We start from the raw sequence: 26,403 nt of genomic DNA, 5'->3' as shown, positions 1-26,403 counted from the left end.
CCCTTTTTTTTTTTAGTGTTGGCATTATTTCTATTGAGATCAATTAAAATAAGTTGAGATTTAAAAAGAATTACCGAAAATTTTAGTAAAATTGATACATTTTTATTGATTATTTAACATTGAATAAACGAGTATGTATGAAAGAATATTTTCTTTGAAAAGTAATTTTATTCCGTCTGTTAAAATTTGAAGCAATTTTAAGATATTCTCGTATTCAGATTCAATATGTTCTTGGATGTAGTTAGAGACGGTTGAGAGTGACTTTGTCTTTCCCCAAAGCCAATAATTTTAGACTTTTTTTAATTATGAGCTATTAAACTAATTAAGTTTTAGCTAAATTGGCATGAACATTATTGATAATTAATATAGAAGGATATGAGTTCGAGCTACGACCCATTATTTTCCTTTAAATCCTAGTATTCCATCTCCTTATCCAATTTTATAATGATTAAAAGAAATAGCATTCAATGTTTTTCATTTTTTTTATGTTTGATATGTCATGGTTAGAAATCACTTATTTAAACTTTTTCAATGAAAAATGTTCAAACTATCAATTAAAACATATATTCTTAATTTTGAAAGATTTTTTTATCCTCTTATTACCCATACCTCAAATCCATATTTTTTTTAATTATTACAACAACAAATAATATTAATTAAATTAAAATTCAATCAACAACTTTAAAAATTTTAATTAATTAAATAACAAAGATATGGTCGAAATTGAATATATAAAAAAAGGAAAATGTTGAAATATACGATCACGAGATTGGTTTGCCGTGTATAATACTGTAAATTATGGGTCCAAACGTGTGATCAATTATCATGATCACGGGTTTCTTCATTTCTCCTTAAATATATACAAGTGGATGGTCCCCTATTGACTAATATTTGACAATGGTATGAACATATATATATGTATGTATTTGGCAATGGGGGACTTTATACATTATTTCAGTAATTTTGACTTTATACAACAGTATTTTTAATTAGGTGGTAAAAATATTGCAAAGGTTTTTATACTATAATACGGATTGTATTTTGGTCTATTCCGAACTTTTTTTAGTTTAAAAATTAGTAAAAGTATCATGGAGGTTCTTTTATAAAGAGTTTGATTGCATTTTGTCCTCTTTATACAAAAATGGGCAAATATTTTATACACATTAGATCAAAGAGCAAACCAGTCATTTTCTGTTAAAAATTTAATCCATTCATGCTGTTAAAAACTAGTGTGACTGACGGAATAACCAGACAGTTACACTTGGTGTACCACGTGTACCTCATGCTGATGTACATGGACCAATTTTTAATAGTATAAATGGATGAAATTTATAACAAAATGACCAGTTTGCGCTTTGATCTAACGTACAAGGACTATTTTGCTCATTTTTTAATAGAGGGGCAAAATGCAATATGACTCCTAGTACAAGGGCCTCCACAGTACATTTACCCTTATGAAAATTATTTTTCAAGGCATTTTATAAATTTTATATTATTTTTTATTGCATCCATGGTATTGGGTGAATGGGTATAATAGTTAAGTATATTATATTCGTAAAAAGAGAACTTAAGTTTGAATTCTAAAATTGATATTTTTAAAAATAGTAATCACGAACCCAAAAAAATTTAATTCTCATATATCATAAAATAAACATTAAAGATATCTTAATTATATAAAAAAAACATATTCCAATGATTTTAGAACATTATTGAATAGGCACAATGGCAAACATGAGATGCTTTCCGGTACCAAGGTGTGAATCCAACACTAGTATTGCACTTTGTTTTCACTTTTTAAAAGTTTTAAAAAGTAACTATAATTGACCCCTTAAACCTCCTTAGTTTAACATGTAAGTATTTAACTTCTTTGTAGTTTCCTAAAAGTAAATTTGATATTAGTAACAAACAAAATGCAAAAGGTTTATTTACCAATTAGATCATGCATTGACCACTTTCAATTGTTATTTTTCAAGTCCTAACAAGTAATCTGAATGAAAAATTTACTATAGTAGGAGTCTCTGTACGTTAAATTAAACAGTAAATTAGTTATTTTTGTTAAAAAGATCATCTATTTGTATTGTTAAAAATCGGTGTTTATACCATGTGTACATTATGTTGACTTACATGGATCAAATTTTAACTGTAGAAATGGATGGAATTTTTAACGAAAGGACCAATTTGCTGCCTAACATAACATACATGAACTAATTTGCCCATTTTTTAATAGAGAGAACAAAATACAATCTAACTCCTACTACAGGGGTTTCCATAGTATTTTTACCATAATCTTAATTACCAATATCTCAGCAAATTAGGTAGTAAATTCCAAGGAAAGAAATTCCTTAGCAAGCATCTCTAGTCTCATCCATAGTTTCATGTCAAGTTAACTTTCAAATGATGCTTTGGACACTCATAATAAAGAAGGGAAAAAGAAGTCTTTTTCAATGTTTGGTTTAGAGCAATAAGACAAAGAGTAGTGTGAAAACAAAGAAAAGGAAAAGGGAATTTAGCATTTCTTTTCTCACTCTACTCAATAATGAATCATATATTTCTTTTCCAGATTTTTTTTTTCATATAATTACTTAAAAAAAAGTAATTTCCTTCCATTGGATAGGGGCTTGGACCCTAATTATTAATTAATAAAATTATATTTTAATCCTTTCAAAAATTTGTAATTAGATATCAAACCCCATAATATAAAATTTCTAACTATCTCCATTGCTTATATATATATATTGAAACCCAAGATGGTTACTAGTGTTCCTTTTGCAATCAATTTAACTGTTGATCACACCAAATTTCAATCTCACAAGCTTCAAATTGCTACTATTATTCAATAAAGTTCCTTTTTTTTTTCTTTAATAAGTGCAATACACTTGAGAAACAAGAAACCCTTCAATGATCTCATCAACAAAACAATCCCAACCATGATTCACAAACAACCCAAAGAACCCAATTTTATTTTCATATCAATCCTTATACTTTCATTCCCCTTTATAATTCAATCCTCAAATTGCAACCGATCATGTGGTGGCAACCATGTTCCTTACCCATTTGGCTTCTCCCCTACCTGCCAAATCCCACTAAATTGCACCACCACCGCCCACCACCATCACCACCACCATATTGCCGGTTTCCCAATCCTAAACATAAACCAAAACCATATAAAAATCAGCATTGAAGCCACTTGTGATCGTCCACTTCAAGCTCTCCATCGTCTTTATAGCAAAAACTACGCCCCAACATCTCGTAACGCAATCTTATTACAAAATTGCTCCTTACCATCACCATGCATGATACCATCTACCATGGTTTACACTCATTTTGAGTCCCTTACTTGTTCTAATAATAGTAACATTAGTTGCTATTCGGAAAAGAAAAGTAATGGCTTTCTTGATTATGATAAGGTGATTGGGACGAATTGTGGGTCGTTTTTGTCGTCGATATCGACGGAATCTTTTAATGAATCGGGTGTGTTGGAAGTACAAGTGGTGGAGCTAAGGTGGTGGATTGAAGGACAGTGCTCGGAGTTATGTTCTGAGAATGCTGTTTGTGATGAAATTGTTTCGCCGGTTAATCGACGGCCAGGATCGTATTGTAGGTGTCGAAATGGGTTTGTTGGTGATGGATATCGTGCCGGCGATGGTTGCCGGAAAGGTTAGTTCTTCTGTTTCACCGAATCTCTTTGGAAATTTTGCTTGCGTTGTTCATGTTATGTTTTTTCTTCGTATTGATGCTGCAAATGATTAATAAAGTTAAAATTGTCATTCTATTTTTCAAAGGCAAAAATTATAAATTATAGTTTTGACTTTAAAAAATCGATTTAGGACTTAAAAGAAAGTTTTTTTTAGTGAAAACTAAATTATAAATTTAGAAGAGAGTTAAATCATAATTTTATTATTCTTAGAGGTAAAGTGTTCATTATAGGTTTTGACCATATTTGTTTTTTTTTTTTTTGAGACAATGCCTGCTTAGAAGTATTCATAACTCTCCCAACTCATAAATAGGAGGATAATGCACTTCAGCACACTTAAAATCACGTTCTCCTGCATTGACAATAATATTTATACCAATTGAGTTAATATTCAATCGGCTGATATTAAGAAATTTTATAATTTAAGGTTTGAATAATGAATATATTTATTTGAATTTGAGGAATATTATAATGGATTTAAGTTTAGGAAATGTATTTTAAAATATATGGATTTAATATATAAATTCAGTTAGTTAGTCAATTTAACATATTTTAATTTATTAAAATTAAATTAACTGAATCAAGTCAATTAAATTGTACAAGTTTAATTAATTAATTCAATTTTAATCGAAGTTTGTTTGGGCTATAATGATAAACCATAAGGGAATTTTTCCTCTAGCAGGGCCCCTTAAATGGAAATTTTTAGTTTTAGTTCTTTTCAATTTTATAAAATTTTAAGTTAATACATAGTAAAACTTGAGTTTAGCTCTCAAAAATGATAATTTCTTCTAAAAACTATAAAATTATATGTGGAAACAATAGTGAAATTGTATGCATAAATTAATCTCGAGTCTCCTAGAAAGTTTTTTTACTTGGTCTTGAGCTTTGTAATTATCCAATAAAAGCAACCTTCACTTTAACAAATTAAAGCTTGCAAAGCATTATTGACTTAGAAACAAAACAATTAATGATAGTGGAGAATGTAAATTGCTTTGCGTGGCAGCTAAAATAATAGCATATGCCACACACTACACTCTAAAAATGATACATAATACCCTGATTTTCAGGCCAAAAAGGTGGCTTAAACTTTGCTCAATTATGGGGACACTCATCATTTTTGTAAAGGCAAAAATGCTTTTCAATGTGTCAAACCCTTACCATTTAGCTCGGAAGGAACCAAATTTTCTTTCATCATTTAGCAAGTGGATGATCATTGAGGGACCCCATTGTAATTTTTTTACTAATTGCATCAAATTGACTCCATTAGACCTTAATCTATAAACAACAATCAAATAAGTACATAAAATCCATATATGGTATTAGGTGGATAAAAGTATCATGGATACTCTGTACTAGGAGTTAGATTGTATTTTGCCCCTTTTACTAAAAAAAAGAGCAAATTGATCCTTTTTGTTAAAAATTACATCCATTTCTACTGTTAAAAACTAGTGTGGTTGACAGAAAAATTAGGTAGTTAAATGTGGTGTGACACGTGTTCCTCATTCTGATATACAAAGACCAGTTTTTAATAGTAGAAATGAATGGAATTTTTAACAAAAAGACAATTTTGCTCTTTAATCTAATGTACAATGACTAATATGCCAATTTTTTTAGTAAAATGGCAAAATGCAATCTGACTCCTAACATAAGGGTCCATGGTACTTTTTACATATTAGGTGATGCTAGATAATGACTAAGCATTATAACCCCATAGTCTTTAACAATTTGTTTTTGTGTTTGTTGATATGTAAAACTAAACAGCCTCTTCCAATTGTAACCCGGCGAGGTACGTTTCCGGTGAATGCGGAGGAACGGCTCGAGTCATTATGTTAATCGGAGGTAATGTTAATTTGATGTTGAACCTATTAATGCTAGTGATCATCACATCACTAATTGTTGGTGCTCATTTTTCATAGGCATTGCAGTTGGAGCTTCTTTAATGATTTGTGTAGTTCTCACATGTTGCTTCGCGCGCAAGAAATCGAGTTCGAGAACCAAACACAGCATGAAAAGACTGTTTTCCGATGCATCGGGCATCAATATTCCGATTTACACATACAAAGAAATAGAGAAAGCTACAAATGGTTTCTCAGAGAAACAAAGGCTTGGAACTGGAGCATTTGGGACAGTCTATGCAGGCAAACTACATACCAATTCATGGGTTGCTATTAAAAGGATCAAGCATAGAGACACCGATTGTATCGAGCAAGTCGTGAACGAGATCAAGCTAATATCATCCGTAAGTCACCCGAATCTAGTTCGTTTATTAGGTTGTTCCATGGAAAACGGTGAACAAATACTCGTTTACGAGTTCATGCCTAATGGAACATTATGCCAACATTTACAACGAGAACGAGGTGATGGACTTCCTTGGCCGGTTCGACTTACCATCGCTACAGAAACTGCACAAGCCATTGCTTATTTACACTCTGCTATAGACCCTCCTATATACCATAGAGACATCAAATCTAGCAACATACTTTTAGACTACAATTTCAAGTCCAAAGTAGCTGATTTCGGTCTTTCTAGGCTCGGAAAAACCGAGACATCCCACATTTCAACAGCTCCACAAGGAACACCGGGATACCTTGACCCTCAATACCATCAAAACTTCCATCTTTCCGATAAAAGCGATGTTTATAGCTTCGGGGTTGTTCTAATCGAGATCATAACAGCATTGAAAGTGATAGACTTCTCAAGACCACCAAATGAAGCTAACTTAGCATCCATTGCTACTGATAGAATCAGCAAGGGACGTTTAGATGAGATCATAGACCCATTTTTAAACCCCAACAGTAATGATCCATGGACATTATCATCAATCCACAAGGTTGCGGAGCTAGCCTTTAGATGTTTAGCATTTCATAGAGACATGAGACCTACAATGATGGAAGTAGCAATGGAATTGGAACAAATTAAGCTAAGTAGATGGGTACATGGAGAAGAAATCAATTATGAAGGTGCTTCATTAGAGGCGTCACCTTGTTCTTCTTCATCAAATCTAAGTGAGCAACCATTAAGCAAGGGAATTAATAAGAATGGTGGAGTTCAAAATAGAAATGGCTTGTTTATGCTTCAAATGAGTAATGTTGGGTTTATGAATTTAATGGAGAAAATGAAGGATCATTCACCAGTATCAGTGCAAGATCCATGGTTGAGTGAACAAAGCTCACCTTCTTCAAGCTACCTGTTGAATAATGTAACCCATTAACTAGAAAAGTCAAACCTTTCTTTTACACCATTTTTGTATGGGATGTTCAAAATATTTAAGTTCATGGATAACTTTTTTAATTTATAATATTATAAAATTATAATTTGTGTTTCTATATATATATATGATAATTTGTTATATGTAAAATATTAGATATATGGGATAATGTTATGAAAGATAATTTTAGAGTTGATAGACAACTCTATTTTTTTTTTAATATAAACATTTAATGTTTTTAGAAATGAAATTTTCATATTTTTTTTTCTAAGGTCTATCATGCAATTTTAGAAAAATTATTATGTTACGTATTATTTAAAGTTGATCAATTTAAAATTTATAAAATAATTTACTTTTTATAAAATGTTGGCCCTTTTGTTGATGATAGATTGAATACACGGCGGAGAGTCGTCGAGAAAAGTGATTGGAAAAAAGGGTGAGGAGGAGGAGAGGTAGAGAGTGAGAGTGTAAGAGAAGAAAATAGATATCCTTCTATGTATGTGTTTTGGGCCTTATACAACATCAATTACTCGGCTCATAGGTCAGAGTCAAATAGTCAAGTGGTCTGACGGTATTATCTAGATAAATTAATGTTCTGACGTGCTTTATGTCACTTTAGTCGAACCAAAATTCCATCCATGGTCCATTATTACTGTTCGTAAACCCATTGGATCCAAACAAACAATTTTTTAGTTCGATGATGTTCAAACCTAAAAAAATTCTTCCATTTAATCCCTCATTAAAAAAATGAATATTATACTAATATGATATTGGATATTTTAATACTCGTTAAATTAGGGAAAATTTGTTAACTTTGTTTTACATTAAGTCCATATTGATGAGTGAGTTTAGATGAGACGGCGGCGGCGGCGGCTTGAAATTTTTAATTTTATCTCTGTATTTATCCGACTTGTCATTGTTCAAAAGTTAAAATTTGTTTCGTATAAAAGAATTTTTCTAAAAAAATATAACCTAAAAAGAATACTTTTCTTATTTATAAATTATATATATATATCTTTTTTACTTAAAAGGATTATAATTTATATAATTAAATTAAAAAATCATATTTAAATTAATAATTCGAATAAAGTAAGATTCAATCAATCCAATATAAATTCAATAGTTTCAAAACTAAAACGATTGTCAATTAGTCGGATTATTGTTTTCCAATCCAACAAGCTGATATGGTTTGAATTAAATAAATTATTAAAATTCATAAATATTAAAAAATAAAGAAAATCAAATCAACCACTTCAATCGATTTTTAACCTGATTAATTCAGTTTTGAGTGGTTCATGATTTAATTAGTTTAATCTCTCTCTCCGAATCGGAATAATAGTTTACAATGATGTTTGAATTGGATTAAACTGGGAACCGGTTGGGGTACCAGTCTAGAGAATGACTTTGAACCGATCAAATTGAGAATTGATATGGACCGACTAAAAAAATCAAATCATGCTTTTTTTTTAAATTTTAATATTTTTAATCAAACCGATCAAACTAGCAAACTGGTGACCTGATCAATTCCGCTCTAAAAATATCGATAATTTTATCTTTAAACAATTCAATCTTTAATAAATATTTTTAAGTGTTTTTAATACAATGTTTACTTTTAGCAATACATTCTCATTAAAAGTTTAAATTAAAAAAAAAATAGGTGTTGAAGCATGTTTAAACCCGTTTAAAAAAAATAGGGCTGGTAAATGTTTTATAAGTCCCTGTGTTATACTCAAGTTGCATTTCAGTCTCCCTAAGGAAATCAGTTAAAGTATCAGTTTAAAGAGAGGGGTTCGACTGGTAGATTCACAAATCGTTCGGAATAGGTTAAACTGATTTTTTTATATTTTAAAATTTTATGAATTTTATTGATTCATTTAATTAAACTGGACAAACCAGTAAAATAAAAAACTGATAATCTAATCAATTCAACCATTAATTCGATTCTAAAATTTTATAGTTTACTTATTTTTTAAGTAAAAAAACTAAAACACAATTTAATATATAATACTAAAACCTTTTACTTCTATTGCATACAAGCAGATAGAGCTAAGATTCCAACTCTTCAAAATAAAATATTATAAATTAAATAACTTTAATTTCTTTCTCATCAAGTTAAATATATTATATTTAAAGAGAGTTTGGAAGGTCAAAAAATTCACCCACCAGCATAAGAAAGAAGATAAATCTTAAAATTATATATTGAATTATGATTTTGTGTAATTTTATATATGAAATTTTTATTTGATTCAATTTTCACAAATTATCAATATAACACTATTTTACATTTACATATTGCATATATAAATAATTATATTAATCTAATATGAAAAGAAAGTGATGCGTTTATTTTTTAAATGTGTATAGTTGAATGAAAATTAAAATTTCATGTGGCAACAAGGGAGGCAATCCCTTGGAAGGATGGATGGGTTCAATTAAATACAGACGGTGCTTTCAAGATGGAAACCGAAATCGCCGCTTCAAGAAGAGTTTTGCGAGATCATGTAGGAAAGTGGATTTTAGGCTTTAATAGGTGTTTGGGAAAGTGCTCAGTTTTTCTGCTGAACTATGAGGAACATTTGATGGTTTGAACATGATAAAGAGTTGGAATTATGAGAGAGTGTTGATTCAGACCAATAGTGTAGAGGTTATGAAGGCTATTCAAGACATTTTCTTGTCATCCTCGAATTCTGAAGAAGGTTGGTCAATGGCTGCTATAGCATATCCCTAGAGAAAGAAATAATGATGTTGATTACATAACAAAAATGGCTTTTGATAGAGAGGAGGGTTTGGTATTACTTGCAGCTCCCCCTAGATCGATTTCATATGTTTTAAGTTAGTGTTTCTTTACACCAAAAAAAATTCATGTATTCATTTGAATCAAAATCAAAATTTTATATGTATAGTTACACTGAATCAAAGTTCATATATTAAATTACATATTGAATCAAAATTTATATATAATTTTAAAATTTATCCAAAGAAATATATTATGTAATAATAAATCAAACCAACTTATGTTATAATATTGACTTTTAATAAATCTACGTTAGAAATGATTTGACATATTACAATAATATCATACGAACGATAAAAAGAAATTACAATAATATCTTAAATGTTAGCATTTGCATTAACAAGTTTTATCGTCTCTAAAAGCTTGCAGCTTTCAACGACGTTATAGTGACGGCCACCCCCACCGGTGCCGGTCCGACTTCGACTTCAAACGTATCGTAACGTCTGAAAAATTCCACCACAAAAAGCCTAGACACCAACATCACGAAATCTTTACCGGCACATTGTTTATCCGCCACCGTAGGATGCTCAGTCTCCGGTCCATTAGACCAAAGCACATACTTCAACAACTTCTCCTCGTCGACACCCATGAACCGGTCGGGTACAAACTCCTCGGCTCTGTCAAATATGTTCGGATCCTTCGTCGCAAACGGTTGGTATCCGAATAACATCTCCCCTTCTTTCACTTCGTATACGGCATGGTGACTTTCAATCAAAAGATCTTTCTTCGCCTTTCCGTATTGAAACTGAACTGGCGGGTCGATACGAAACGATTCATACACCACGGATTTCATCAATGGCATTTGTTCCATTGCGGACAAGCTTAGTTCTCCGCCGTTTGATTTAATGACCGACCTGATCTCTTTTGCTAATGAAAGGTGTAGGTTTTCTCCGGCTAAACCAATCCATTTAAGCATAATCGGGAAGAACACTTTAATGCCGCCGAAAGAATTAAAGCACGTAGCGAATACAAGATTATGACAAGCTTCGTCACGTGAAATACCCATTTTTTCAGCTTCATCAAGAACTAAACCGGCCGATTCGTAGAAGAAATCGTATAATTTTTTGTAATCATTTTTAACGAGAAAAGATGGTAATGGAAATGTATGGAGTAAAAGATCTTCTATATATTTGGGTAGACCAAGGGTGAAAATCGGACCGAGTTGAAACAAAACCCATTTGTTAGCCAAACTTGGACCGTCACTTCCGAGTTTAGAATCAACTGGATTCGAGTCAAAGAAAGCCCGAGCTAAGAAATTAAAAGCAGCTTGTTCACTAGGTGTTTGGAAGCTACATTTACCTTTCTCCGCGAGTTCATATTCCACCGTTTTGAATAACTCGGTGTAACACGCTTTGAACTCCGGCAACACTCGGTCTCTACTTGATTTCAAGAGAAAAAAGAGAAGTTGTTTGAGTTTGGCATGTTTGGGTTCTGATGGGTCAAGATATGATAAAATTCGATACCCGCCGGTGAGGTAAGTTGAAGACATGTAAGTGCCAGTGAAAAGGTCTTTCTTTTCAACTTTCGATATGTCGAAAAGAATTGGAAAGCTCTTTCCGTCAAGTAAAGCGACAACTTTTGGGTTGGAAGAAATGAATGGACCTGGTGGCATGTTTGTTCGAAGTACAGTCGATTGGTATTTTTGGATTTTGAATTTGAAAAATTCGTCTCGACCTTGGTTGTAGAAATAATCAAGCCGGTCTTTGATTGCACCGATGAAAGGAAGTCCATAATCACCGGGAATTGACTTCAAAGGAAGCTCGGGTTTTTCAAGCTCGGAAACCGTTACTGACAGCCGACTGCGAACATTAGCACGTCGAGAAGATAATGTAGCACTAGAAGCCATTAGGAGGGTTTAATAGTGATAAAATTTCTTCAAAAGATAAATATAGCTTTGAAAAGATGGAATGGATTGCAAAAAAGAGAGCCATAAGTCTCTTTATTTATAGCACAATGGCATGGCCGGCCGACAACGACAAATAAACTATTCAAATGCCGACGTTGTACAATGTCTTTGAGTTGAAATCTACATATGGACTTTTGAAATTTATTCTCTATTTGCAGTCATTTTTATCTTCATTACAAACTTTTTGGTTAAATTCTTCTTTTAGTCCTTATACTTTTCAAATTTTAAAATTTTAGTCTTGATTTAAACGGTAGCAATTAAACCCATTTGGTTAAACTCAACTACTAGTCTTGTACTCTGCGTAGAATTGTAATTTTAATTCCATATTATGCAATTAGATCATTATAAGTTCTTATACTTTTCGAATTTGAAGATTTTAATCTTGATGCAAATGTCAATCATTAATCCATTAATCGAATTTTTAGTGGGTAATATGTGGAAAAAACAAGCTGACATATCATTACACAAATGATAATATGTTTTCCGCATCAAATGTTGGAAATAACATAACGCAACTGAATGAATGAATTTAATAGTTAACGATTGGTGAGGATTAAAAATGACCAAATTAAAATACAAAGACTAAATCTATAACTTTTGCAAAATATAAGGACTAATAGATAATTTAACCAAACTTTTTATATAACAGCAAGTGCTCTCATCCTTTTTAATTAACTAATGTTTGGCATCTATTTATTTTGAGCTAAATATTAGTAGTATTGGCACAATCATGTTACGTAAGTTTTCTTTATTTATATATTATTTTAATGAAGTCTTGTAGTACTTATCTTGACGACCAAAAGTATATATATAGTAGATATAATGTCTAAAATTATTTACAGTCTCTTTCTGATTTTTAAATTTGAGGATAATGTACTTTAACATATTTGAACCTACATCTTTTTGTATTAACAATAACACCGTTATCAATCAAATTAAGACTCAATTAACGATCTTAATTACAATTTTAAAGTAAAACATAAAGTAGATAAGCAACCCTTTACCTTGAAATTTTTTATTTTCTTTATTTATGTTTTTCTTATTTGTTTAAAAAATTTTCAGCATTCTTTATTAATGTATGGGTTGTTCTTGGATCTTATTTAATTTTATTGGTTAGATAGTTAATTAGAGTTGAAATTATCTTGTTCAAACTTGATGGGTTGAATAGTACAAATATTGGTTCAATTATATGAGAAAATATTTCCTTATCATGTATTAAAGGGAAATTTCTTAATTTGCATACTTCTAATTTTGTAAAATTTCCTTTTTCTATATTTGAAAATTTGAAACTTTTAAAAGAACAAATTGGCTAGGTTTACCTTTATAAATAAAAATGTACATCAATTAATTTAAGACTCAATTGACTAATAAAATATCATCCCAATTTCAAAAGCTTGCAACATACAATCAACTCTACCAAAGCCAATAAAATCAACTCTGCAAAACCCCTTTAAATAAATACATAGCAGCCTGAATAAAAAAATTCCCATTCTCTTCAACACTCTCACCACCATGCTTTAAATAAATACATGTCAGCAAAATATAATTTAAGGATAAGTTAAAACCCAATTTGGATTAAAATTCCAAGCCTTCCATTTGGTAAGGATAATAAATTGAATAAGTTATTTGTTTGTGGTCCTTGCAAGAATTTGTAGTTATAATTGTTAAATACACCACTAAAGGTACAATGAACCCATGACAAAAAGTTAAACAATTAATAAAGTGCATCCAGTTGAATATTTCACACAATACATTTCATCAATTGAATCCCTCAAAAAGGATAAATTATATTAGTAGTTAGTAAATTTTTTTTGGCCATCCAATTATAAAAAGTTACAAAATGGTCACTCAAACCATTCAATTTTGTCTTTTTTGTCACTAGTTGACTATCGGTGATAGCTTTTAAAATTGGAATAATAGCAACATTAACCATTAACATTTATAAATTACGCCAAATTAGTCTTGATTTTTTTTAAAAAAATTGACCCTCGATATTTACACATTGTGCAATTTGGTTTCTTTTTTCATTTTCTTTTTTGCATTTTTGTTTTTCTCTGTATAACATTGAGGGTTAATTTTAAAATAATGAAAATTATTATCTTGGATTTTTTGTGTTAGATTCTTTTTTGTATATTTTAAACCAAATTTAGTTGATAAATTTAGTTTTTAGTTTTTTATGTGAAAAGGTCATAAAGAAAGACAAAATTGCAAAAGGGCCAATTTGCAAAATGTGTAAATTTTGAAGCTCAAAGTTACTTTTATGTCAATTTTCAAAGTTACCACCATTAGCTAGCTGGTAACTAAAAAAGACAAAATTGAAAAATCGAGTTATCATTTTATAACTTTTTATAGTTGGATGACCAAAAAATTAAATTTACTAATAGCTAGGTGACTACTAGTGTAGCTTACCCAATATTCAAATTTGGGTCCTCTTTTTAAGAGTACTATATACCTTACCATTACATCCAACAACTTGTTAATTTATATCGTAGAAGGAAATTAAATATTCTTAAGAGAATCTTAACATCATGGGTTATACATCACTCTTAATTAGTTTTATCATAATAAGGAAACTAAATATTCTTAGAGAATCTTAACATGATGGGGTTATCATAAAAAGGAAAGTAAATATTCTTAGAGAATCATGAGGTTATACATCACTCTTAATTGGTTTTATCGTAATCTTTTACTTAGTGGGAGCTCAATATCACAACCACCTGTCTTGATTGAAGCAACTGATTAGGTATATTGAAAGCTAGAATGAAAGAACTTGGAGAATTGTTGTTAATGGGATTATGTATATTGAAAGCTAGAGTGAGGGCTTTGGATTAATGACGAAAGAACTTGGAGAGGTGTTGTTAATGGATGGGGTAATTGACACACCTTCTTGTTGATTATAAATCGGGTTAGGTCGATTATAATACTCCTCACTTAATCCGGCTGTTGAATCTGAATTTCGAGATTTTGCAGCAATTATCAAAACATTCGCACAAGAAATAATGACATTTAATTCCATTTTTAATACACCAATTTATTCCAATTACATGCATATTTGAATGTGACAATATTATATGGAAGTCAATTTTTAAAATTTTGGGTAAAAGGAAATAAAATTTAAAAAATTCGACTGGACAAATTATAATTTACCATATTTTTATATATTTTCATTAAGCACGAAAATTAAATTTTACATTCGCCCCTTTGACAAATTAATGGATTGGATGGATATCTTGATGCTTAAGAAATAAAAATTAATTAATATTTAATATTCAGTGATTTTTATTTTGATAAATATTTTAATTTTAAATGAAAATATTTATTTTGATAAAGCAGTAGTAGACAACATTGACTTTTATTTGTTAACCCAAAAATTGGTAGATTTATAAGTTGACATTGTTTGCCCGATGTCCAAGTTTGACAGCCTCAAACCAAACAAAACCCACATGTCTTAATGTCTTACAAGTAACGTAAGAATAATATAGAACCCAATCTGTACATGGATTCCAATTCTTCAATTTCTTGCACTAATTTTTAGTTGTTATAACAATATTCAATTCATTTATTTATTTTGAGTAATTTCCTATTTGGTATTTGGGGTTAATTTTAATGTTTAATTTGATACATATTGTACAGCCCAAATTTTACCCGGGCTCAATAACAGTCTAGATTACAAAAAAAAACAAAATAGCAGGCCCAAACCCATACCAGCAAAACCAAAACCAACCCAAACTAAAACTAACCCACAACCCCAATCAAACCCAATGCCCAGGCCCAAAAAAATCAAAGTCAACTTAGGGTTTCAGAAACTGAAACCCTAAGCGCCGCACTTGCCTCAGACCTTCCCCCTTTTGGCGCCGTACCTCGCATCTTAGACCCTATCTGCCACCACTGTTCGTCGTGTCCCATCCCCCCATACCCTCTGCCTTTGTAGCCTGCCACCAAACGCCTGCAAAGAAGAAAGAAGGGACAACCACAGCAGTAGAAAATAGTGACACAATAGGCTATAAAAGTCGAAGCAAAATGTAACTTCTTTTTTTACCTCGGAACACACGAATATTAGAAATAAAAAAGAACAAGTTAAAAGGTGATCTTTTATTCGTTTGCTTTCTCTGGATCCATTTCTTCTTTATTTATTTATTTAGTTTTTTTTAAATATATAAAATAAATAGATTAAAAAAGGGTAAGAGAAGGTACCTAATCGCCTGTGGCTCCGTCGACGGAAGACCCTTCGCCGTCGTCAAAATTGGGCCTTAGAAGGGGTCCAAAGCCCTCGGTCTCTTGGTTTGAAGGCCAGGTCTCTGTGCGCTGAGGAATAAGGGCCGAAGAGCCCGTTTCTTTCACCGTTAGCCTTTGGCTGCCACGGCGGTGCGTCGGAAGCCGGAGAGACCTCAATGGCAGGAGAAATGGACTATTTTTTGAGAGAGAGCTTAACTCTCTGTTTTTTTTTTAAATGAAGAATGAATGCTTTTTTTTTTTGCATTTATGTGGGGCATTGTACAGCACCATTTTGAGCCTTGGCATCAGTGGCCAAAACGGTGCCGTTTTGGCACGACCCATACCCGACCCGATCGGTAAGCTTAGGATCCGCGTGTTTCTGGATAAAAGGGGTTATTTATGCCTCTAGTCCTTCCACTTTTGAGGTTGTTTGTAATCAGATCCTATCTTTTTTATCTTTTCAATTTTGCCACAAAATTTTATGTCTCTCTATTTGACCCTTAATGAAACTGCGCGTTTCGGAGGAGAGGAGGAAATTTCTCGATCGGTCCCTCGTCCTTCCGGCGCGCTTCATTTCAGTCCCGGGCCATTCTGTTATATATTTACCTATTTAGGCCCCGAAATCAGTTTTAAATTTTAATTTAGTCCTTTTGTATTTTGTTTATTTTCTCATTAATTAATAAATTTGATATTATTTTGTTATTATTAATTATTATTGCTGCTATTTGCTCGTTTATACCTTTAAAATTTCAAATTTATCATACATATATATATACATATTGATGCGGTCGTTGAAAGCACCAAAAATATCCTATCCCTAATAAATAATGAAAAGAATAGTAAAAGGGAAGTAGGGTCAAATCCTCAGGGACTGGACTTGCAAAATATCTTGTTTCGTGATATCCCAGGCAGAGTCTTGCCCAAGACAACCTGCGTTCCTAAAAAAAATAAAAACAATAGAAGAATTAAATTGTTGGATCTAGAAACGAAAAATAAAATAAAAACAGAATTAAGAATATTGAATTGAAAATTAGAAAGAAAATAAAAAATAGAGTTGAGAGAAAGAAAATTCTTATGAGAGATTCCAGCCTCCAGTTGTCTCGTTCCGCCTTGGGTTAAATCCTCGGCTTTTAGATGATCCTTCCCAAACCGAATAAGCCAGTTATAGTGGAAGAGGACGCCTACAACCACCAGCTCCAATGATTTAGACTTACAATTTGGTGGAACCTGACTCTAGCCAACAATCGCTTCTGTGGGATCGTCTTATGCTAGATCAACGATTCTCAATGGCGAATCCCACGCCATTTTGTCTCTTGGGCTCGCCAACCTCTGACGCAGTAAGCTAACGAACCGACTGTGCAACCTTCCCAAAACATACAAAGCGGCCGCCTTTGCATGCGTTGAAAAGCTTACTTCTTAAGGGACATGGACGGAAGCGTCAGCCCCGTAGTGCGGAGAAACGATGAATACTCGTTGAGAATGCTAAGTACGGATTCTAAGCCTCAATAACCCTTTTGGAGATTTTTGACAACCTTCGGCTAGATGGGTTTAGTGGCTCATAGTTGTGGTAGAAAAGAAAATAAATAAAATAAAAATAAAGATTTTATTGAAAAGAAATATGAAAAGAACAAAAGCCTAGACTTTTGGGGAGAGAGTGTTTACAGAAAAAGAAAAGATGGGCTCCCTTTTGAGTCACTTCACCCCCTATTTATAGTGCTAGGGGAAATATTCTAATTCTACTTAAATTCCTAAAAGATAAATACATTTAATTAAAGATAAATAAAGATAAAATAAAATCCTAAAAATAATCCTTAATAATTATCTCAATATTAATTATCCTAATATAATTAAAATAGAGTTTAATAAAATAAAATCTCTTCTTTTTGCATTTCAACCCTTGTGTCCTCCATGCTTGCACTTTTGGCACCAACTTTTCCTTGTGTCGCACATTGGCCCATTTTATCTCTAAATTCACGCTTTTGGCCCTTAATTTCACTTTTGCCTCAAATTTAGTTCCTATGAGATAAAAGATCATAAATAGCTCAAATTAGCAGGATCATACTCAGAATAAATACATAATTAATACATAAAAATACGTTATTCTAGAGTGTTATCATATATACTTGTATTTTTACATTTTTACACTTTATAATTTATATCTATATACATATTTTTATTCCCTCAAACATATACACACGCCTATATGTTTTTATATTTTCATATAATTTTTATATATACATACTTTTTTTTACATGCATATAAGTATGATATTTCAAATTTATATACTTGGAAATAAATACCTACCTTTACATTTTTATATATTTTATAACTTTAATACGCATATATATATATATATGTATACATATATGCTCATTTTTTTTATATACATATATTTATACCTATATATACATTCACTCACTTTATAACTTACAAGATGAATATATTGATATACATATATAAATACTTTATCTTATTATTCGTATTGCTATTGTCGTTCTATTTGATATTTATTTATTTATTCGTGTATTCGTTATTATTTTTAGGAAATGCTTTAATTATCTATTTATTTATTTACTATCTCATATACTTGATTTGTTATTTTATGTATTTTATTTCTTTTGGATTATTGCTTATATTATCATTATCATTTTGTTACATAAGTTAATACTGAGTTTATTCCTACCGTTTTATGATAAGTTAATTTTATTTATTTAACGTGGTTTCAAAATAAACAAAATTTCATATCTTGAAAATCGAGAAGTTCGTGCCCTAACTTACGAGGTTTCGATCTTCACGACAAATTCAAATATACGAATCATTTCAATCAAATGTTTTTAAATGTTCTCGAGAATTAACAAAAGATCGTGTTCTAACTCACGGGACATGACCCTTTTTAAACTCGAGATAATCAAACTCTTTTGAAATAAATAATTGTTTTTTAGGCATTTATTCTCGTATCGAGAATTATAGATATTATATCCTAACTTACGGGATATAATTCTTTTTTCAAATAACGTGAAAATATGCTCCTCTCTCTAAAATTATACCCGTTTTTTAATATAAGGATCGTATTTTTTAAAATTCTTCAAAGTTTTCAATTTTCAACATTAAGACATTAACTAATCAATTAGGTACCAATTTTGGGCGTTACGAGGGTGCTAATCCTTCCTCGTACGTAACCGACTCCCGAACCCATTTTTCTGAATTTCATGGACCAAACTCGTTGTTTTAATAAAATTAAATTATTTATTAAAAGCAACCACTTTTTAAGGTGATCCGATCACACATCATCAAAAAAGGATTGGTGGCGACTCCTATTCTTGTTTTCATTTTCAAAATCCAAGTCGACCCCGTTTTATCAAAAAAATGGTGTCAACACATATTTTTTTTAATTTAGTAGTTGAACTTGGTTTCAATGTTCTATTTGGTATCCAGCTCAAACAATATCACGTGGTTCAATGAATGTTTGACACGTGTGCTATAGTAATAAAAAGCACAAACACTTAATTAAGATAAAAAGAAAATTTATGTACTAAATTGAATATTGAAGTCGAACTTAGGTATTTAATTGGGACAAAAAAAGTTCAAGTATCAACATAAAAATAAAAAACTTAGGTACTAAATTGAATATTGAAACCAAACTTAAGTACCAAATAATTTCTTAAATTTTATTTTTATTATTGTGATAATTCTTAATTATATATATATATTTTTGGTAGTTAAAATTAATTTTATGATTTTCAATTTTAGTTTTTTTTAATTTTATTTAAATTTAGATTTGACCAATTATTTCAACTTAACTCACCCCAAATTTAAATTAAACACAAATAATAATTTAAAATATATAAAATTATATATGCCAAAGTCGATTGAGTCGTTTAATCCCGTTTTGGATTTTATTTACAAATAACCGACCAATTTAACCATTTTAACTTAACTTTATATCGATTTAGTTAAATTTATTGAATTAACCCAAATCGAAGAAAATTGAATGTGTCAAGTCAAGTTACACCATTTTTTTAACCATTATGTGTTAGTAAAGAAATAGTTTAATATGTAATATTTAATAGTTAAATATCCATGATCTTATGGCCAAAAACTAGTTGTTTAATTGTAAACCTTGATGGGTAGAAGTACTTCGATAATCATCTATGTTTAGGGGAATTTATTGAGAAAGTTTATGCATTATTTTTAATCTCGTACAACGAAGGATTTAAATCCGACCATTCGTCGATGTAACAACCTCACACTTACGTTGAAGATTTAAATTACTCTCCACTAAATTTTTCCTTTAAAAACTTAACTTATAAAATTAAGTGACTCGTTAACTTATACAAGCCTCTCATATATAAATATTGTTGCACTTGTCGAAATACAAATTATTTACAATATTAATCCCTCCAAAGTAGCCAATAACATTGAATTGTTTATTTGCTTATGACTTACTAAGCTTTGATAGCTTACCGTGCATATGTGTTTGCCTCGGTTTTATAAATTTTGGAAGTTAGTTGCGGGATCGGGGATCGTCAACGAAATCAATCACACTATCGTCCGTTATCGGTATCTATAAAAGTTAAACTTAAATTTATGGCATGTATAGTCTATACTACTTTTTGGAATATATTTTGAAAGATGTATATATATAATGAGTCATGCGAAAATGGCTTGTTTATTTTGATATGTATGGTTTCATGCTTGATTAAATAACGTGGTTAATTGTTGGGATTGTGTTTCAAAAAAGGTTGAAATAGGGAAGTAAAGTTATTTGATAATGATTAGCTATTAAGATGGCTAATTAAGAATATGTTTAGTGTTATGTATGCCTAAATGCCAGTTAATACAAAGAAATTATGAAAGAGTAAAAAAATTTACAATGGAATAGTTTTTTTTTTGGACAGCAGCAGTGATGTGATATTGAAAAATTCACCAATGATATTAAAAATGGAATTAGAGAGTGAATGATGTATAGAATTAAAGCTTATCGAGTCTATTTTTATATGAAAGAAACGGTATAGGCAAATGAATTTTATATTATGAGATATTTGAATTTTAGTGAAATAGGGTCAGAATGATTTTGGAATCTCCTGTTCTGACTTTGGAAAACTATTAAAAATAGTACAGAAATAATTATGAGTTATAATTTATTTGTCTTGATTCCTTGGTGAGTCTATTTTCAGTAGAAACAAGCAGAAGCACCATATGAAATATGTAGAATGAGATAATCATTTTTTAGTGACGAGAGGTCAGAACTGTCGAACAGTGAAACAGGGGAGACTTTAACTAATAAACTATACTAATTGGCCAACCCAAAAATTCTGAAAATTTTATGATAATAAGATATATGAGTCTAGTTTTATGTAAAATTTACGTATTTAAATTTCGAGTTTCGTAACTCGAGTTATAATTAATTTAGTGACTACTGCACAGTTGGACAGTTTTATTGTGAACAGTGAAATAAAATATTTTTAATTTGTTTAAGCATTTGAAAATTTTTTAATGTTCCCAGTTTGGACCCGAACCGTTTTCATTGCATGTTTTACGGTCTTGATGAGCCTTTTTAGGGACATATTGATTGAACGTGAGTGGATTAATTTTAAAAGAAAATTTTTATGCTCCGATTTAGTAAGTTAAGTTAGTGTAATACCCAATTATTGCCCGGGGCACAAAATCCTTTACACGGCCCAATTATGTAACACCCCTTACCCGAGACCATTGTCGGAATCGAGTACGAGGCATTACTTAGCTTATCTTACTAATTCGGGGCATAAAAATTCGTTTTAAAAATTAATTTCACTGTTTACAGTAATCTGTCCAATCGCGCAGCAGTTACTAAATTGATTATAACTCGAGTTACGGAACTCCAAATTTAATTTAGTAAATTTTTCCTGAAACTAGACTCATATATCTTTCTACCATAAAATTTTCATAATTCTTGGTTTGACCAATTAGTACAGTTTATTAGTTAAATTCTCCCCTATTTCTTCACTCGACTGTCCTGACCCCTTGGTACTAAAAATAAATTTTCTCATTATAGAATTTTCATATGATATTACCACTTATTTCTACAGAAAATAGACTCAATAAGGATTCTACACATATAAACTAAAACTCATAAATATTTTTATATCATTTTTAGTGATTTTCTAAACTCGGAACAGGGGACTCCAGAAGTAGATCTGACCATTTCTCACTAAAATTCACATATCTTAAAATATAAATTTCTTTTTGCTAAACCGTTATTTTTCTATAAAAATAGACTCAATAATATTTCATTTCATATATCATTCACCCTCTAATTCATCTTATACTATCCTAGGTGATTTTTCAAAGTTACGTCACTGTTGCTGCCTGAATTCTGTTTCTTTGCAAAATTTACTCTTTCTTGATTTTCATACTTAACCATTTTAAAAGCCAAACATTATCACATACACCTCTTTCTTTAGCAATATCATAGATACAACATTCAAAATGACTAACCCCTATACATCACTTAGGTATATACATTACCTAGGTACATGCCACATTATCAATAGAAAGGTACATCACTAAAATGTCTCTGAGGTCGGGATTACTTCGGATGCTGGATCAAACACTGGTTTTCTACAATCCTGCGCACGGAAACAACCGTACGCTGAGTATGGGTATATTCAGTGGTATTACCATAATTCAAATTAATAATATTAATTGACAAATTATATACATTTAATTTATGTCTACAATTATTCATTAATTATCTCATACTTTAACTCAACTTGATCATTAATAACAATAAGCAATATTTCAATTCTTGTATTTAATTGTATTCATACCTTATTTCACTATCTCAATTCTATTGGATTTTTCGACATCTCATTCTAATAATTCATTCCAATTCATACAAATTCAATCAATTTATCAACTCATTCATTATCATTTCTATTTATAATCAATATGTACTTTAAATCTTTTAACACTCAATTTATTCATTAAATCCATAACTAAATTTCAATAACTTGTATTCAGTTAAATTCACATATTATTTCACTCTTTCAAATTATTTTATTTTCACTTCTCACTTCTTAACAATAGCTATTTCAATTCATATTCAAGATCATTCAATAAAAATTTATATTATCAAAATTATTCATTTACCCCTATTAACTTGACTCAGATCTTGGCGGATACACGGATCCAACCAAAACACACCAATACGGCACATTATGCCTAAAACGGTACATATAAACTTTATAAGACTTACCTTAACACATTAATGATTCACTTTTTTCCACAGCTTATAATCTTAGCCCAAAGTAGATTTTACAGAACACCCCGGATATACGGAACAAATACAGAGAGCACAAATGTGCTAAACAGAGAGCACTGACGTGCTAAATATCAGAGAGCACCAACGTGCTAATAATCAGAGAGCGCGCTAAAGTTCCTTAATAAGTTCCTTAATGGCATGCCACTAATATCCTGGTAGTTCTAAATTCCATCTACTTGGGCATTAAATATGAATCTCATTTATTTAAATACTTTATAGAATTATTTCAAAAAAGATTTATCATTTATTCGTCATTACAATTTACTACTTATTCCGCAATTCACATATATCACACTTATTCACAATTTAATTCACTTTTATTCCATTCATATATATATATTTTAATTCATTTTCCAATCAAATTCATGTACAATTCAATATCAATATTCATTTTTTTATTAACTAAACATATTATTCAAAATTCAACAATTGTTATTAATAAATTCAATACCAATACGTATTTATCATTCAATTCAGTCGTGATGCTTACCTCAATTTGCTCATCATGTATATTAATTTAAATTTTAACAATTAATAATTAAATTCAAATTATAGTAATACTAACCGGAATTTCTCTCGAGTCACTCCTTGTCCACTTTCTCCTTTCCTTTCTCGGACAATGACTCGTACACGACATTAGCTACGTAATTAAACAATTAAAAATCATTAATACACAATTTCATTAAAATATTTTCTTTTATACCTAAACTTTACCCAAATTCTAATTTAATCCCTTATCAATACTAATTTTATTTTTCCCAATCTAACTCTATATTCTCTCTTAATTCTTACTATAAACTCATTTTAACTCTTCAATTTCACCATAAATCCCTAATTTCGAAATTCTCTCAATTTAGTCCCTACTATTCAAAACTTACACTTTATTTTACAATTAAATCCTTTTCTAACTTCTAACTTGAAATTCAATCAATTTAACCCCCTAACACTTCAATTTATTCAATATGAACATCATCTAATAATATACTAACTTTCAAAATATCAACATAAATCAAGTAGTATTTATCTCTAGGATTCCAAAAACTTTAAAACTAAGAGAAAAGGGATTAAATTGACTTACCAAATTAACTTTGAACCTTAAAACCTCAAATTTCTCTTTTTCTTTCTTTCTTTCCTTCTTTCCTTCTCTGTTTCGTTTTGCTTTCTTTCTTTCTCCCTTCTCTGTTTTGTTTTGCTCTCTGTTTCTTTTCTTTCTTTCTTTGTCATATATATATAATAATATAATAATATAATATAATATAATATATTAATAATAATATAATATAAAAACATAATCATTACTATAATATAATAATATTTTTTTAACACATAAAATCTCAGATTTTTATACTTATGCCGCCTCAACTTTGAAAAAAGGCATAATTGCCAATTTGGTCCTTTTAACTTTTCTTTAATCTATAATTAAACTTTTATCTCTATTGCAATTTAATTCTTTTTCATAATTAACTATCGAAACGTTAAAATTTCTTAACGAAACTTTAATATTATCCTATTGACACTCTGTAAATACTTATAAAAATATTTACGGCTCAGTTTATGATATCGAGGTCTCGATACCTCGTTTTTGACCTAATTTACCTAATAATTTCTTTTAAATCACAAAATTCACTGATTCAAAAATATTTTTAAAATCACACTTAACTTATAATTATTAATTAATAAATTTTTCTAACTTTTTCATCAAATTTAGCGATCTCAAATCATTGTTCTGACATTACAGAAAATTGAGCTGTTACAAATTAGCCTAAAACTTCAGAGATCCAAATTTAAAATTAGAAGTCCATTACTAAACCCAATAACCCAAATTGCAGGCCCAATACCCGAGCAAGCCCAAATCTAACCTAATTAGCCTGAACACTAAACAGAAAAACCCTAATCTTTTCCTTGCGCCGCAATAGCCTCCCGCACGTCGCCCCGCATGTCGCGCACGTCGTGCCTATGCGTTCAACAGCCATGTAGCGCTCGTCTCCACGATCTCCATACCTGCGGAAAAAATGGATTTAAACGGCAGTAGATATAACAAATGAGGAGGGATAGTTTAGGATTTTTTTATTGATTATTTGATGATTATTTTTGGGTAGATCTCGGCTATAAAGAGACCGATTTAAGACTGTAAAAGGGGTTAGCCAAGGGGTATACCAGAAAAAAACATAAACAAGAGAATACAAAAAAAAAACGATTTTGGAAGGTATAATTTTGTTTTATTTTTCTCTGTTCTTTTACTGCTTTTTTTTAAGTTATTTTGGTTCTTTTTTTTTATTTCTTAAAAACAAAACACGAAAAGGAAGAAGGAAAGGAGGACTTACCGTCGTCGGGCGCCCTCATTCGTCGTTATCTGTTCGGAGTTGGGAGATCGGCAGAGGAAGGGACGCTGCGGCGCAAACACTTGAAATGGCAGAGGAGTGGTGTTTTAGGGTTTTAAAATAGGCTTATATAGGGCATCAAGTGGATAATTTTCGCAATTAGTCCCTTTTATTTTTACAGTGCTTTAAAATTGTCTTTTTATTTCTTTTAAATTTCGCAAAATATTTATTACTGTTTTATAAGGGATCAAAACGGCGCCGTTTTGAGCCTTTGATTCCAGCGACCAAAACGGAGCCGTATTAACCATGCCCTGTGCGACCCGATCCGACCCGGGGAGGATCCGCGCATTTCTTCAAAAGGGGACATTTGTGCAATTGGTCCCTTTCCTTTTACAGCGCTTTTAAATTAAATTATTTATTTCTTATAAAATTGGCCACATGTTTCATAACTGTTTCAATTTAATCCAATGTTGCGCAATGCTTTAGATTGGTTGGGTAAATATTTCTTTCAGTCCTCTCCCTGCTGCGCGTGTTCTAAATTACTCCTTTTCTTGTTTTTATTTTCAAATTCGGCTCATAAATTCTGTTTGGCTTTAAATTTAGTCCTTAATTTGTTTTTTTATATATTGTTAATATTATTTATTAGTATAATTATTACTATGTTATTATTATAGTATGTATATATGTGAGCCTATATATATAACTTAATATATATTATAAATGTTTTAAATACATATGTAGTACGCATATATTTTATTATCATACCATTTTTTTATATAGTTTATATATTTTTTACATACATTATATTTTATAATATTTATAAATTTTTCGTATTTTATAATCCTATATATATATTTCTTTTATAATATGCATATTTATACATTATTCAAGTTAGTATAAATATTTTTTGTTCTTTCTTTCGCATGTTTTTATGTATATATTTTCATATTATCATAATTTAT

General features: G+C 30.4%; 2 protein-coding genes and 1 long non-coding RNA gene across 3 annotated transcripts; 1 reads left to right on the top strand and 2 right to left on the bottom strand.

The window, feature by feature from the left end:
- Positions 1 to 2,756: 2,756 nt before the first annotated feature.
- LOC107935558 (wall-associated receptor kinase-like 14) lies at positions 2,757 to 7,020 on the top strand. Its single transcript, XM_016868186.2, has 3 exons — positions 2,757 to 3,657; positions 5,456 to 5,533; positions 5,611 to 7,020. The coding sequence occupies exons 1-3, from the start codon at positions 2,928 to 2,930 to the stop codon at positions 6,903 to 6,905; spliced, it is 2,103 nt and encodes a 700-aa protein (XP_016723675.1). The 5' UTR covers positions 2,757 to 2,927; the 3' UTR covers positions 6,906 to 7,020.
- Positions 7,021 to 9,894: 2,874 nt separating this feature from the next.
- Positions 9,895 to 11,622, bottom strand: LOC107935572 (allene oxide synthase 1, chloroplastic). The gene has a single exon (XM_016868196.2). It carries the CDS (start codon positions 11,540 to 11,542, stop codon positions 10,052 to 10,054), a length of 1,491 nt encoding a protein of 496 aa, XP_016723685.1. The 5' UTR covers positions 11,543 to 11,622; the 3' UTR covers positions 9,895 to 10,051.
- A 10,535-nt stretch (positions 11,623 to 22,157) lies between these two features.
- LOC107935592 (uncharacterized) lies at positions 22,158 to 24,251 on the bottom strand. Its single transcript, XR_001694227.2, has 3 exons — positions 24,199 to 24,251; positions 23,686 to 23,760; positions 22,158 to 22,425 (listed from the first exon to the last, which is right to left on the bottom strand). It is a non-coding gene; the product is annotated as an uncharacterized lncRNA (long non-coding RNA).
- Between the last annotated feature and the right edge of the window lie 2,152 nt (positions 24,252 to 26,403).

Source organism: Gossypium hirsutum, chromosome D06 (genome assembly GCF_007990345.1).
Source record: "Gossypium hirsutum isolate 1008001.06 chromosome D06, Gossypium_hirsutum_v2.1, whole genome shotgun sequence".
Classification (NCBI taxonomy): Eukaryota; Viridiplantae; Streptophyta; class Magnoliopsida; order Malvales; family Malvaceae; genus Gossypium; species Gossypium hirsutum.
This window is presented reverse-complemented; position numbering and strand designations above follow the sequence as displayed.

What these genes read in the sequence shown, in the direction of transcription:
- LOC107935572 (XM_016868196.2), bottom strand. Translation starts at nt 11,542, where the DNA reads ATGGCTTCTAGTGCTACATTATCTTCTCGACGTGCTAATGTTCGCAGT.
- LOC107935558 (XM_016868186.2), top strand. Translation starts at nt 2,928, where the DNA reads ATGATTCACAAACAACCCAAAGAACCCAATTTTATTTTCATATCAATC. An exon ending in CGGCGATGGTTGCCGGAAAG is followed by an intron (nt 3,658 to 5,455) that starts GTTAGTTCTTCT and finishes AAAACTAAACAG; the next exon opens with CCTCTTCCAATTGTAACCCG. An exon ending in AGTCATTATGTTAATCGGAG is followed by an intron (nt 5,534 to 5,610) that starts GTAATGTTAATT and finishes CATTTTTCATAG; the next exon opens with GCATTGCAGTTGGAGCTTCT.